The sequence below is a fragment of the Sciurus carolinensis genome, unplaced genomic scaffold (genome assembly GCF_902686445.1).
Source record: "Sciurus carolinensis unplaced genomic scaffold, mSciCar1.2, whole genome shotgun sequence".
NCBI classification, from domain to species: Eukaryota; Metazoa; Chordata; class Mammalia; order Rodentia; family Sciuridae; genus Sciurus; species Sciurus carolinensis.
Genome location: NW_025920129.1, coordinates 272,666 through 289,188, shown reverse-complemented (window position 1 = coordinate 289,188; position 16,523 = coordinate 272,666). Strand labels below are relative to the sequence as shown.

The following is a 16,523-nucleotide window of genomic DNA, read 5'->3' as shown; positions in this document are numbered from 1 at the left end:
TATATAATAGTAGAACAATGATAACAATATACTTTAATAAAAACCATATGAATGAAGTCTAGTCCCTTTCTCTACTGCCATGGTGGAGGCAGTGCATACAGAGTAGATGAGTTGGACAAAGGAATGATACATGTCCTGGGTAGGATGGAATGAGATGGTGAGTAATTTCAGTACTTTGAGCATCAATTTATAATTTATGAACTATTTTTGGAATTTTCCAGTAACATTTTCAGATCACAGTTACTACAGGTAACTGAAACTAGAAAATGAGACTGTGGGCAATGGGGGACTAATGTATATATTTTTTTAAATGATAGCAAGAGTTCATTGAGTGGATTTAACTTTTTTTGTTCACCCTATATACTGGATAGTTAACTTGTTTCTAAAGTATATACAGCACTTTGATTCTTATTTTAATCCATAAAGTTCAGTTAGTTGGTGCTATGATTTAGCTCTAGAACATCCCCCAAGGCTCTTTGCTTAAAGGTTTGATCCCCAATGCAGCAATATTGCAGAGGTGGAACTTTTGGGAAGTAATTCATTTATGAGGGCTTCCAACCTCCTTAATGGATTACTACATTAATATATTTAAAATGGAATGACCTTTTAGAGCTGGTGGAAAATATACTATAGGAGGTGTGCTCTGGAAGTTTATACTGTGTTCCCAGCTCCTTCCTCGCTTCTTTCTCTCCTTTATCACCCACATTAGGTAAGCAGGTCTGTTTTACCACCTGCTCCCCACCATGATATTCTGCTTCACCAAAGGCACAAAGCAAAAGGAACAAGTGGTCATGGAGTGAAACATCTGAAACCATAAGTCAAAATAAATCTTTCCTTTACTAAGTTGTTTCTCTCAAGTATTAGAATGTTGGTGAATTAATTTGGTTGTTCCTCCTGTTAAATATGTAACTTGCTTGCAAAGTTTTAAGATTATGAATTTCATGTTGATTCATGGTTTCCTCTGTAAAACTTTTTCCACAATCATTAGATTAGAATACTGAATGTGAAATCACTGGAGTATGTTATAGTCAGCTTTTGGTTACTGTGCCCAAAGGACCAGACAAGAACAATATAAAGGTGGAAAAGTTTATTTTGGCTCATCGTATCACAGGTTCAGTTCATAGATGGCCCACTCCATAGCTTGGGTCCAAGGGGAGTACATCATGGCAGAAGGGCATTGCAGAGGAAAGCAGCTCAGTACATGGCAACAGGAAGCAGAGAGTGCTGATCAGAAACAAAATATAAACCCTAAAGATAGCACCCCCCGTGCCCCAGCAACCTATATCCTCCAGCAATACCCTACCTATTATCACCAATTTAATCTGTATCAGTGAACTGAACCACTGATTAGGTTACATCTCTAATCATCTAATGATTTCATATCTGAACATTTTTTTACTGTCTCTCATAGTGACACAAAACGCTAATAAAATCATATCTTCTGAAACAGACAATAACAGAGGATCTCAAAATTGGAGAAGGAGCTGAAGTTTAAATAACCTTTTTAATATAAAATCCATTGCTAAGAGCATAATACAGATTGGTGAAGCAGGGGTTTTACATCTTGAATAAGTCACTTCATGTAGAGAAGACCCTATTGTAAAAGGCAAAGGTATATTTAGAATTCATAGCTTTGAGACATTTCATTTTGTAGGCAATTTCCTTTTTGTTTTCTTTATTTGATCTCTCCTGGGAACACTGCCACTTGAAAAATCAATTTGTGTTGGCAGGGAAAATATCCCAAATTTAGTCAGCAATTTAGCAAACAGTTTTGTGACTCAAAATTCTCTTAGTTAACTTGAACAAATAACTCTATCATTTGCTCTCTTACAAAGACAATAAGTTCCACTGAGGAGATTACCATTACAACCAAGTTGTTCATGTAGAACTGTGCAGGACAGTTGGAATAATGGGAATTTTAACAATTGCTAATCACTTATTTGTGAATACATAATGATGAATTTGACCTTGGTTAGCTTGATAAGAAAGTCACTCCACCTACCATCTACCTTTTACACACACATTTTATAGCTTTATGTGTATGATTATACACATGTCTTTCCTACTAAGGCTTAAGTGGATGCAAAATAGAGACTTTTAGCAATGATACAATGCTTTTGACTCAATCTGTATTCTTAATAAAGGTGAGAATCTTACTGATTTAAAAAAAAACCTAGCAGCAATAAAATGATCTATAAAGCAGGGAAAAATCAAATACCTTTGAACCAGGAGGTGCTGTCAAGCCTAAAAAGGCATACACTGCATTATTTTCTCGGGCTTCAAAGAAGGCATCATAATCCTTGGTGAAAAGAAGGAAGAATAATTAGCAATGTGCAACTAACAAAGGAAAGAAAAGAGATTTATTCATAATAACCTAACTGGCTGACAGGATCAAGTATCTCATTAGATCCACGGGTTAACTTCCATAATGCTAGAATTCTGGAAGGAATAGTAAAGAGAAAGGTTTCTCAATCTCTGTTCTTTGGGGCAGAAATTGCAGCAGGGTTTGTTCCATATCACGCAGAATTTGTATCTGCTTGCAGCTTCTTCCACCACCCAAACTAGTAAACTATTTGCCAGCAAGAGATTATTTCTGGTGGGAGACCGTTGTTCCAGTTCTACATACTTCTCTTCCATTAGTCACTGAGGTGAAGATTTTCTCTGATTCCACGCTAGACCAAATATTACCTCTTAATGCCAAAGACCACAAGAAGAGTGAGTCTGTGTTATGTTTTGGCGAGGGGAATGAGATGTTCGTGAGATACGACCAGAAGAACAACAAAAACACTAAGAAGATTCTGTGTTAGGGATCCAAGAGAAGCCTCACATAACTGAGTTTGGTTAGGCTTCCCACTGTCATCCTGTAAACTACCAAACTAACTTTTCCAAAATTAATAAGTAGACTTGCCTAAATTTGAATATGACTTATAATCAATGGTAAACATACTTAGAAATAGTCATTGTCTACATTTGGACAATTGCATATTTAAGCATATAGGAAGAAGCCTGGAATTTGGGCTGATTTACTAAAGTTGAAAAAAATCTCATTATTTGCTGGTTTCTCTAGAGAGTGCCTCACCAATACCAATTGTAAAGTTCATTCCACATACTTTTTATTTCCTGGATATTTGGAGGATCTGAGAAGTTCAGAGTTTCTTGAGCCAATGACAGCCTCTAAATATTTGGACCCCACACCAACAAACCACTGGAGAGTAATTTTAATCATATTCTGAATTCATTTCAGAGTAGTAAGAATTTCTTAAAAATATTTTGTGAAAGTCACTGTTTAGAAGATAAAAAAATGAGTTACAGTTGGGAAAAATATTTGAAAAGTGCATACATAGAAAAAACTGTACCCAGAATAAATAAAACTCACAAATTCAAACAGTAATAAAATAAACAGCTCAATTCAAAGTAAGTAAATTAACCGAACATACACTTAAAAGGCTATAAGGATGAAAATAAGCACATGAATAGACGTTTAAAACCATTAACCATTAAGCAAAATGCAAATTAAACCACATCAATGTTTATAGCAGCACAATTCACAATAGCTAAGCTATGGAGTCAACCTAGGTGCCCTTCAACAGATGAATGGAAAAAGAAAACGTGGTATATATATACTATGGAGTACTACTCAGACATAAAGATGAATGACATTATGATATTTGCTACTAAATGGGTAAACTAGAGACTATCATGCTAATTGGAATAAAGAAGTCCCAAAAAGCTAAATGCTGAATATTTTCTCTGATATGTGGATGCTAATCCAAAATTAGGAGGGGTGGCAACAAAAATAACAGAAGATTCATAGAGTAGAAAAAGGGGAATGAAGGGAAGGGAGGAGGGATGGGCTAGGGAAAGACAGTAGAATAAATCCGACATAATATTCGCATGTATATATATGAATATACCACAGTGAATCTTACCATAATGTATATCCAAAAGACACTAATTTTAAAAATATAAGTAAATAGCAGAAAGATCAGTAGAGTAGATGGAAGGGAATAGGGGGAGAGACAGGGAAGGGGAAGGGAAAGCACTAGGGACTGAATTAGAACAAATTATATTCCATGCTTTTATAATTATATCAAAATGAACTCTATTGTCATGTATAACTAAAAAGAATGAATAAATAAAAGAATGGATGCCAAGGGTTGGGGATATAGCTTAGTGGTGGAGTATCTGACTAGCATGCATAAGGCTCTGGGTTTGATACCTGGGAAGAAAATAAATAAATAAAGGATCCCCAAACTTACCTTTATGATTCTTCATAAGATATTCATATTTTTCATTTTGGCTGCTCAATGTAATTGTTTTGTTATGTCTATCCTTGGAATATGTAAATAAATCTTACCTATTCATGGCAGTTATTGTGGGATTTATTTTAACTTTTTAAAATGTAATTACAATGGTTTTGGCTTTCAAGTCAAACTGTTTTCACATAGAAATGGCAATGTCTTATCAATTCTTTAAAGAAAACTGCAGTAACCTAAAATTAGTAACATTATATTTTAGCTACTGTTTTCTTTTGAGGCAGCTCAGGATTATTTCTTTCCAACTCCTAAGAAACTAATGAAATGCTACCACTATTTCTTATATGGTAATGAATTACAATGGTTTTGGCTTTCAAGTCAAACTGTTTTCACATAGAAATGGCAATGTCTTATCAATTCTTTAAAGAAAACTGCAGTAACCTAAAATTAGTAACATTATATTTTAGCTACTGTTTTCCTTTTGAGGTAGCTCAGGATTATTTCCTTCCAACTCCTAAGAAACTAATGAAATGCTACCACTATTTCTTATATGGTAATGAATTATCAAAATGTTTAAGTCTGTAAATGCGTATAATTATTTCTATTACAGATATATGTCTGTGCTGGCAAAAATAAAAATAAATCAATTAAAGTTACTAAATTGCAAAAAAAAATTCCAAGAGCCATCAGGATACATCTTTTATTTTGATTTTTATAAATGATATTAGTGATGGGAATGTAGCTCAGTGGTAAAGCACTGGCCTAACTTGTGTATGGCCTTTGGATCCTCAGCACTACAAACCACAAAACAAAGAAAAACTGACAAAACCAAAAGTTGAGAGTATTACTGAGTATCAGGAATGATCATATTCATGAGAATACAAAATGGATCAGTCAATTTGAAAACATTTTGACAGTTTTATAAATTTAAAATTTAATTACATGAGGCAAATTCCTTAGAATTTACCCTTGACAAATGAAAATCAGTATTCATACAAAAATGTCAGGCATGGTGGTGCACGTCTATAATCCCAGTGACTTGGGAGGCTGAGACAGGAGGATCACAAATGAAACATCAGCCTCAGCAACATAGTGAGGCTCTAAGCAACTTAGCAAGACCTGTCTCAAAATAAAAAAATAAAAATGGCTAGGGGTATTGCTCAATGGTTACCTGGGTTCAAACCATGGTACCACATACCCCCAAAAAGGAATATAAATGTTTAATGCAGCTATAATCATGATTGCCAAAATCTGGAAACAGTGACAATACTGATCAATATGTAGGGGTTAAATTAACTGTGGTTAAATTTGTGTAATCATATACTAGTCAGCAATACAAAGGAAAAAAAACTATTAATAAATTTAATGACTTGGATAGATCTAAAATACATTAAATTGACTGAAAGAGGTCAGTCTCAAAAGTTTACCCACTGTATGAATTCATTTATTATGGAAAGTGGTGGTCTCTGACTCTCTTGTGGCTGTGAAGCACTGAAAGCTGCCTGTGCAAAAGTGCAGATCAAGATTTCCCAGTTGCTAAGGTGATGCAGGCCCAGGGTGGCTATGTCCAAAGGCACACGGCAGTGATCAGTCAAGACCTTGAGTTCAGAGACGAACACCCTGAAATAGAGAATTCTGAGCAAAACAAGATGACCCTAATGTATCATCAGTCCTGTGTCCTTCAGATTGCCTGATTTGCTGAAACTTTCCACAAATAATCTTTTGATGAAACCTATACAATAAACACCCTGAGCTAGTTCTGGGTCAGTCTTCCCCCATCAGGGGTTGGCTGAACCATCTGGCCCCACCATTTAGTCTCTATGTGTGTCTGTTTGTCTTTTCTTCATCCCCCATTGCCCCTTCTCCAGTTTCTTAATTAATGGCCCAGGCATGAGTCCTTGGCAATTTATGACCTTCACAAAAAGACAAAATTATAGTGATGGGAATAGATCAGTGTTTGACAGGGGTTAGGGGCAAACAAAGTGTGTAGCTTTTATAAAGGGATGGCATTATAGAGTTTGGGGAATGGTTCTGTATCTTGATTGGGATACTGCTTACACACATCCATGCATGTGTTAAAATGCATAGAAAACTTTAAAAGTCAACTCTATTAACTATAATTTAAATATTAATATAAAATGACACAAGCAATGTATTCGTATTTTAGGGACTATGGTCAACATAATTTATACATATGACAAATTACATGACCAAAAAATAAATGATTTTGAATGTTTTCAACAGAAATAAATGATAATACAAGGAGAAAGAGATGTATGCCCTAGTTTGAATGTGATATAATGTATACATGTATCAAAAATCTTATATGGTACCCCATAAATATATACAAATTTATGTGTGAACTTTTAAAAAATATTAAAATTTTTTAAAATGGAGAGGTCAGAACAACACGTTGGCTTACACTGAACTGGATGAACTTGAAGCCTTGTCCAGTTCCTGAAATTCAATGGTTTGTAAAAATTTCAAATATATACAAAATTTAAATTCAAGTCGCAAATAAATTTCATTATTCAAGAGAATATTCTAAGTGCTATCACTATCTATAGAGTATGTCTTTGCACCTTGGCCCTTATTTGCAGCAGCAAATGAAATCCCCATGCTACTTTTAGAACTGACAAATTCACTAATAGAGAAAATACTTTGTCCAAATAATTTTTTCCATTTTTGTCATATTCCTCATCTAGATGCTCTGAAGTGGCACACAAAAGTCTCTCTACCAAAAAGTGTCATTCTCACTCATATCTATGAAGTAGAAGATTTAGACTGGTGTCTTTAAAAACATTTCTTCCTCACACATGCTAAACCTAAGGACCTAGCAATGTAAATATTTCTTTACTCCAAGTTTGTATAACCCTTATATATGTTTTTGTATCATGCTACCACATGTACGTGGCTTCATAACCACTATAAATTTTTTGTGCATTTTTTTTCTGCATTCTACTCCCAATGACCTCCTCAAAAGAAGAAACTATTTTATTTATACTTGTACTTGTCACAGTGCCTAGAATGGCCATAGGCTATGGAAACTACTTAAATTTAAAGGACAGAAAATAAGGATGAAAGCAACTACTCTGTAGCTAATATGAAGATTGAATAAGATGATAAACTTCAAAGTCTAAATTAGAGTAAAAACTCAAATGTTTTGCTTTTCTCATTCCTTGTATGATTTCAATGAACTCACTTAAAATTTTTTGCAAATTAATTAATGATATCAAAAGGCAAGTATTACTAGCTTTAAGTAGAAAAAATGATATTCCTCTTTCCAACTACGTTTAATCTAAATAACTAAAGTACCTAACTTATTTTCAAAGACATTACCATAGACACAATAGAAACAGTATAATTGTTCTGGGTGGAATTAAGATGAAGAAATGTAAAGCCAACTGTATGTCTAAAGTCTGTATTTATTAGGTATTTTCTGTGGATGATTCAAACATTTGCTTCTTACTCTAAGTCATCATAATGTAGTTGCTTAGTATGAATGCAGTGGGCAAATAACTGTATGCAGGAGAAATGACTATATGAGATTTAGATATGAGGGTGAAAGGAACAGTATAGATTTAAGGTAACCTATTTTTATAAACAATAATTTAAATTGTTTCATTACCCCACGGTATTGGCTTTCATTGAAAATTTGAGGTGGCAGGGGGTACCCTGTGGCTGGTCGACTATTTTCAGGTACATTTTCTCTCATCCATTTCCGATTCTCTTCATTGGCTGCAATATCCTTTTCTTCAAATCCTATTTTGTTGGCTTCTAAGAAACCAAGAACATCTTGCTGTTTCTTCTTAATCTAGGACACAAAGGAAAAGAAACCACACTTCTGAGCAAACAGTTTTTGTTGTTATTATTTTTCTAATTTGAGAAACTTTGATGTTTATGAGAAGACAGAAATGAATTCAAACATGGACCAAAATTTATGGTTTCACAGAAATACATTTTTACTTTTTTCCCTTTATTTATTTATTTATACTTTTTTTTTCAACACATAGAACAGTCGTTTTATTCTCTTAGGTGTTTATTTCTCAAAACATTTTTTAATTTATCTTTTAATGTTTTACAGACTGCATTTTGATTCATTGTACACAAATGGGGTACATCATTTTACCTTTTATTTAGTAGTTCTGTTGTTGTTGTACTTTTGGTTTTTTTTTTTTTTTTTTGCTTCTGGGGATTGAATCTAGGGCCATATCCCTAGCCCTCTTTTGTATTTTTTTTTTAAATCTAGAGGCAGGGTGTTGCTGAGTTGCTCAGGGCCTTGCTAAATTGCTGAGGCTGGCTTTGAACTAACAATCCTCCTGCCTCAGCCTCCTGAGCTGCTGGGATTATAAACATGTTCCACTGCACCTGCTTTTATTTACTGTCTTGTAAATGATATCTCACAAGTGGGTTGAGCAACTTTAAGCAGGTCCTTTCATCAATTTCACTTCCTTTTTCCCACTGAAAATCCCCATAACTAATAATGCTAAAACAAATCTAGCTGATACATATCAATAACTGAAAGAAGTGCAGTTAATTCAAAAGTGTGTATAGTGGGAAGCTATATTTTCACATTTCCTACAAGCATGTCTTAGTTTCAGCCCTTGTCAAATGTCTACAAAAAATGACCTCAGTTTATTTACCACCTTAATGAGTATCATATACTCGTCAGAAATAAATCTTTCCCTGAGAATAACACAAACCTGAGTCATCTAAGTCTCATTTTTATTGTGCAGAACAGCAACAGAATAAAAATATAAGAACTAAGCCTGCCTATAGACTAATTTTGGAACATACCTATGCCACTAACTAGCCCAATGTGCTGCTAAGATACTTGTATACTTGTATATTTATCCATGCTACTTTTAAACTGGATCATATCTAGGAGAGAGTTTTGAAAATAATAAAATTAATTCTTTTCAGTTAGGTTTCTCTTCTGTTGTCCATTTCTAGAGAAACTGCATTCACCTATGTATGATAATTTGCCCATGTTAAAAACCATTACATAAAATTCCCAAGCCACAGAGATCAGTAAGCAAGTTTCTTCATGGAGTCACACAAAAGACACATGAAATAGAAGCATTCAAAATTAAATCAAGCCCGGCATGGTACACACATCTGTAATCCCAGCAACTCAGGAGGCTGAGGCAGGAGGATTGCCAGTTCAAAGTCAGCTTCAGCAATTTAGCGAGGCCTTAAGTAACTTAGGGAGACCCTGTCTCAAAATAAAAAATAAGAAGGTCTGGGGTTGTGGCTCAGTGGTTAAGTACCCCTGGGTTTAATCTTTGATTCCAAAAAAAGATTAAATTATATGTAAAGAATTGGTCCTGTCCATGGGAATCAAAATGCAAAATTAAAAATCTCACAGGTGCCAGGTATGGTAGCACAGGCCTATAATTCTAATGACTCAGGAGGCTGAGGAGGAGGATTGCAAGCTTGAGGTCAGTCTTATCAATTTAGCAAGAGCCTGTCTTAAAAATAAAAGGCTGTGTGTGTAGCTTAGCAGTAGAGCACCCCTGGGTTCAATCCGCAGTATTGAAAAAAAAAGAATGAATGAAATTCAAAGTCAAGCCCCGCTCTCTGGGATTTACACCTCCCACTCCCCCAACATATGTATACATGCACACAGAGGTTGTATTTTTGTACAAGTTGCTTGTGATTGTGGGTAAATAGTTCTTTTTCTCATCTCTTAACTCCAGGTTGAAAAAATTCTCAAGTTCTTCCAACAGAAACTGGAATTTGTAAAGATTATTTAATCAGAATATTGAATATACTTCTTTAAAAATAAGCCAATCCCCCCAAACCAACAGCTGAATGTTCTCTCTGATATGTGGATGCCAACACACAATGCAGGGGTGGGGGGCAGAACCAAAGTTCATTAGATTAGACAAAGGGGAATAAAGGGAAGGGAGTGAGGTGGGAAAAGGAAAGACAGTAGAATGAATCTAACAGGACTTTCCTATGTATATATATGAATAAAGAAAGGACCAATGTAACTCCACATCATGTTTAAACACAGAATGGGATCCTAATTAGAATAAATTATAATCCATGTATGTATAATATGTCAAAATATACTCTACTGTCATATGTACCAAAAAAGAAAAAAATAAGAAAGGAAAAAAAGATAAGCAATAATTCAGCATAATTTGCTACTAGGTAATTTTGCTAATGGGAATGTTATTTCCTCATTGGCATATACAAATAAACTTTCATTCCTAAATATAACATATATTTCCTTTGCATTTTGAAAATAGTGTAAAATTTTCAGTGTCTAGTGAATTAGTACACTTGCTGGAAGGTTCAATTAAATTGGTAATTTCAACCTTAGAGCAGGGGAATTCAGTCAGTATGAAATGTGTCAAGTAATTTTCATTCATTAGCATATTTACAAATTTGCATAGATATAAAGATGTTCCACTGATATGATACTTTCAGGAACCCAGCATTCCACCAAATTTTTCGGGGGATTATTTTAGAGTTAAGGTAGCTAATACACTAAAAATTCTATATGACCCTGGAAGAATATCACCTATCATGTTTATGTGAACAAAGGGCAAAAGACCTTTAAGATAATAAAGGACTCTTTGAGGCCTATCCCACTTTACTTAATGCTTGCTATGTTGAGAACACTGTGTTAAGATGGTGGCCCAGCCTGGTATCATCAGTATGATTGTACACCTTCACTGATATCTTTACCCTCTGTACCACAAGGATTTCTCTCATGCTCTGAGATTACCTGACAACAGTAACACATGCTTGCTAAAATATTCTAGATCTGTCTATGGCTGAACAGAATAGGCCATAATCATAATTTGTTAATATATCTGACCAGTCAAATACAAACATTTGTTCAGCTTTGACTTTTCAGGAAATATAACTTGATCATACTTGTAAGTACAAACTTTCACAAATTTTCTTTTCCGAGAAGGGTTATTTTATATATAAAGAGTTACTGCCTCTTTGATACATCTATAGACACATGTTCTCCACAAAACTCCCTGACAGTAGGCATCTACTGATGGTAAATAATTTTCTAATTTCCCTAATGGAACTTAAAATAAAATGACACAATGAATAGATATGACTAAAAATCACATGTTGCTATGAACAAATAAAAAAATGGATGACAAAAGGGTTAGCTAAGGAATGTAGTTTAAATTTCCTACAAAAATAACTTCAGTTTATTTCATGTAGCATGAATAAGAAAGACAGAGGAATGAATCTGACACAACTTTGCTATGTACCTCAATGTATACCACAATGAATCTCCACATCATGTGCAGCCACAAGACTGGGATCAAAATTAGAATAAGATATACTCTGTTTGTATAAATATGTCAAAATAAACTTTACTGTCATATATATCTAAAAAGAACAAATAAAAAATGACTTTGGAGCTAAAAGGTTTTTGATAAACTTTTGGACACACAAATCCATTTGCAAATGGACAATGGCACTGTCCAGTAATCTAAGTCAATCTTTTTCAAAGAATAAACTACACCCCTTACCTCCACCTGAAGAATGTCAAGTCATTTCTGCCCACATCAGGTTTGAGATTCAAGATATTCTTCCCTCCAAAGATAAAGAGCTGAGCTATTGAAAAATTGTTGCTTAAAAGAAACCACCATATTCCAACAAACTACAATAGGTTCTGCGTCTTTCATGCCAAGGGTCAAGTTTGTTTTAAAGAAAAGAGACTGACAAGGTTTCTGCTTCGGAAAGTACTGGTATGAATGTTCCAAATACTAAATGAAGAAAAAAAAAAACTTTACTAATAATACTTCAAAGGGGAAAAGAAGAGATCATTTGCCTGAAAGAAAAGTGCCAACCTACCACAAAACAATTAATCAAATTAAGATTCTTGACTTATTTTATAATCAACCTGTCACATTTTCTCTACAGACACTTAAATGAACAACAGAGGTTATGACTATGATCTAAATGACAGTCGAAAATTGTACTTAGTAATTAACAGTATTTCTTGGGTGCTTCTTTAATGGTACCCCCAAATTTTTCCTAGGTTCCCTGTAATGTGTAAAGAAAAATACCAGATATATCTCCCCAATATTACAACCTGGGGGGTAAGATTAGACTAAGACATATTTAAAAGTTCAATTACAACATGGTATTTAAAACTGAAGCTAAGGTAACAATGCTAGGTGGTTAAGTAAGAGGGGCCCAATGAAGAACAAAGTCAATGAGAGAACAGAGAGCAAGCATTTATTGCTGTTAGCAATCCCACTTAGACTAAGCTAAGCACAGATGCTAAATCCTCCATCTGTGTTGCAAGTAATTTATACTTTTAGTGAAAGGTAAAGATTAAAACCCAGCTACCTAGAAGGCTAAGGCAGGAAAATGAAAAGCTCAAGGTCACCCTGGGAAAATTAGGGAGACGTATCAAAACTAAATTTTAAAAGAAAGGGCTATGAATATAGCTCAGTGTTAGAGAACTTGCTTAATATGCTCCATGCCCTAGGTTCAATTCCCTGCACCCCCACCACACAAACAGTTTAGTAAAACTGGCCTGATGTAAACACTGAGTTCACAAAGGTGACAGCATACGGTAGTAGAAGAATAACATGTGGTTTTCCAAAATAAACTTGTAAAGTTTCTAAATCATTTCTCATAACTTCTGCTACTAAACTTATTACATATAATTCAAGTTTATAAATGAATAAATAATCATATGGGTCTATATTTTTTTCTTCTTTGAACAGGTTATAATGTGTGACCCAGTCAAATTCCTCAATGAGAAATGCAGATATACAGACTTCCTGTTGTTGTTTCTGTTTATTTCAAATGCTGCCCTGGAAGGGCCCACTTCACTTTTTAGAAAAATAATAGGCCTATCTTTGTCTAGCTTGTGCTTAAGAATTTAACAATAGGGTGGAAGAAGATTAAACAAACAGCACGTACAGCTGCCTTTTCAGTCTTTTAATAATCCACTTACAAAATGCACCTAAAAGGAAAATCAAAACTAAAACCCTGTTTAGTATGTCTGGTACTAGTCTAGTGAAACGTTGCTGCTTGTGAAGTCCTCTATTAGCCAGAGAGATCCGAGTGTGTTTTTTAAATAAAAATTGCCCTAAAGCCTTAAGCCACTGGCTTCCTATTTTTAATCTAAGTGCACAATCACAGTAAAAACTGCTTATTTTCAGCTTGTCTGTTCAGCAATATTTTAAAAAATTCTTTGGTCACAATAAGTCACATAAACCTGTAACTCATACAGCTTTACCATTAAGAAATAAGTGTGAGTTAAGATGACTATTCAGAATTTTCCTATTTGTCTCCTACCGCCACTTCTAGCTCCCTGGAAATTTCCTGATGGATGTTCCAAGGTGTGGCAGCATGAGAACAATTAAGGTTCACTATTCTATTTCCACAAAAAGAAAAATGCTTTACCATTATTGTTACCTATTTTTTAGGTGCACTTCTACCAAAGTCATATCTGCAATACCAATTCTAAATAAATATTAAGGGCTAAGTAATTTCAAAAATATGTTCTAGTGTGGAAAACAAGAAAGTAGAGCTGTGAATTAAAATGGTCATATTAAAGAAAGTATGATCATGTGCAGTCTCTGGGTTGAAAAGGCTTTTCTTGACCATGAGAGATCGGTTTTGAATTGTGTTAGTCATCTAGCTGTTTCTTATTTGGAACTCATCTCTGTACACACTTTTTTCCAGAATCAGAATGCACTTTACTCCATCTCTCATTCCTTCCTGAAGTGGCTTATATAGATCTAGAACACTGTGAAACAAGGAGTATCATTCTGTTCTAAAATGTAATTACTGTACTGATGCCAGAAATTCTTAACCATTACTGATTCATTACTTAGGAGTTCACACAAAGGGCAGCGTATGGATATTTGGAGTGGAGGGAGGGCTGCCTGAAGAGAAGCACGTGAGGAAGACAGTGAAGTTTGTCTGCTTTTAAGATTTTGTCTAAAATTGTTTCTATATACATTTTAAAATAAGATCATATAATAAAGGGATAGGAAAAGTTCTACCCCCCAGATAATTCCAAGAGGAAATCTCCAATACTTATGTTAGTACTGAACTAAACTTTGCACAAAATAAAGATATTTGTTTAAGAAGAAAGAGAGACTAATGCTGTAACCTCTCTCCACTGATGCCATTCTAACCTATTCATTCAGGTTCAATCCTTCTATGACACCTTCAGTGGCCATTCCATCTTCTCCTATTAACTTCCTATGGTCTGTATTACCCAGTTTGGAATTTAATCAAATAGAACAATAGTCCCTCTTTATCCACAGGAGATATGTTCCAAGGTCCCTAGTGTGTGCCTAAAATTGCAGATAGTATCGAACCACATACACACACACACACACACACACACACACACACACAGATACATACACACACACACACACACAGTTTTTTTCTTATAAGTATGTACTTATAGGGGCCACACCTTTTGCTTCTCTGCCTCTCCAGAGCTTGACACAAAAAATACTTAATACTTATTGAGTCTATAATTTTGTTTTAAATTTAGTGCCATCAAACTGCTTATTTAGCTTTTAATTTGAATGAACTTTAATTTTGGAATAATTTTTGATTTACAGAAAATTTGCAAATATAATGCAAAGTTCCTAAACATCCCTCACCCAGTTATCCCTATTGTTGACTTCTTACCTCCCAGTGGTACATCTGTCACAGCTATGAAATCAACACTGGTACAATACTATTAACTAAACTCCAGCCTATTCAAATTTCACAAGTTTTTCCAATAATGCCTTCTTTCTATTCCCTTTCAGGATAGCACATTACTTTTAGTCATTATGTCTCCTTAGTTTACTCTGGTCCATGACAGTATCTCAGACTTGTTATCCATGACCTTGACAGTTTTGAGGAGTACTGGTAAGGTGTTTTGTAATGCCTCTAAAGTCAGGCTTGTCAGTTTTTCTGATGATTTGCACTGGGGTTTTGTATTTGGGGGACAAATACCATAACACATAAAAGTGTCATTCTTTCTCTTCATATCATGTCAGAGAGGGTATGATAGCAACATGAGTTATTACTGGTGATATTAAACTTGTTTACTTGGTAAGTGGGATAGCTATCAAGTTTCTGAACTGTTTCTCCCCTTTGCACATTGTATATTTGGGAGCAAGTCACTGTGTACAGTCTATACTCAAGGAAAGGACTGTTTTGCAAAGGAGACAATCAAGAAACTGAAGATAGAGTCTACAGAATGGGAGAAAGTCTTTTCCATCTGCACCTGAATTAAAACATTAATCTCCAGGATATATGAAGAACTCAAAAAATTAACATAAAAATCCCCACAAGTAACCCAATGAATAATGGGCAAAGGACCTCTAGTGGGGAAGGCACCTGGGAACAGCCCTGGTGAAGGTCTGAATCTAACTTATCAGGGCAGATGGAAGACCTGGCTCTGCTGGGTTGTCCAGCCCAGGGGGAGCAGCTTTCCCCACTCACCTACCCCTTGTGGCACCAGATAATCGTTCCTTACAGAGCAGAAAACTGGCAAACCACTCAAAGAAAGCCAGAACCCCTGTTCCCACCCACATGGATCTGTGGCTGGGTGCAGGCTGTCAGAAAAGTGATACCACAAAACAAAGTGGGAAATGCCTGGCCACCCAGCTCCTTCCCAGCCTTTAAGCAAGCACAAAGAAGATGAGGCAGAGGACTGTCAGAGCTAAAAGTTCCTTTGGTTGCTTGCAACTCAGGTATGCATGCTATGTGGCAGCTGGAAAGCAGAGCCCTACTTGACTGCCAGTCCCAGACACCTGGCCCTGCGGCCAGATGGTGGCTTCTGGCTGTTCAAGTGCCCACCACTTTGCATAGTGTTTTCCTCCATTAGTAACTACAGCTGAAACAGAGATCCTCCACTTCGTGCACACTAGTTCTGCCTTTGTCCTTTCAAGTTGATAACTTGGCATTAGCATGAAACTTATGGACATGGGAGGGTTGAGAGAATTATAACACAAAACATCCTATTAAAATTGTACTGGAGAGATGAAAAAAACTCTTCTTGTATTTTGACCAAATTATTTTTATTAAAATACACATCCATGAGAAAAAGAAATAAATGGGCAAAGGAACTGAGCAGATACTTCACAGAAGAAGAAATATAATCGGTCAACAAATACATGAAAAAATGTTCAACATATCTATAGTGATTAGTGAAATTCAAATTAAAACTACACTGAGATTTCATCTCATTCTAGTCAGAATGGCAATTATCAAGAATACAATTAACAATAAACGTGAGGATGTGGGGGA

The 16,523-nt window shown here is 35.1% G+C and overlaps 1 protein-coding gene and 1 pseudogene across 1 annotated transcript in view; both read right to left on the bottom strand.

Moving 5' to 3' along the window:
- Positions 1-16,523, bottom strand: part of LOC124974039 (prickle-like protein 2) — a 695,630-nt pseudogene that overhangs the window by 499,751 nt on the left and 179,356 nt on the right.
- Sh3bgrl (SH3 domain binding glutamate rich protein like) overlaps positions 1-16,523 on the bottom strand; it is a 70,913-nt gene that overhangs the window by 3,696 nt on the left and 50,694 nt on the right. Inside the window, exons 2-3 of the mRNA XM_047537612.1 lie at positions 7,885-8,070; positions 2,219-2,299 (exon numbers count right to left, since the gene is read on the bottom strand). Of these exons, the coding sequence (XP_047393568.1) occupies positions 2,219-2,299; positions 7,885-8,070 (267 nt within the window). The remainder of the gene's footprint in view (positions 1-2,218; positions 2,300-7,884; positions 8,071-16,523) is intronic.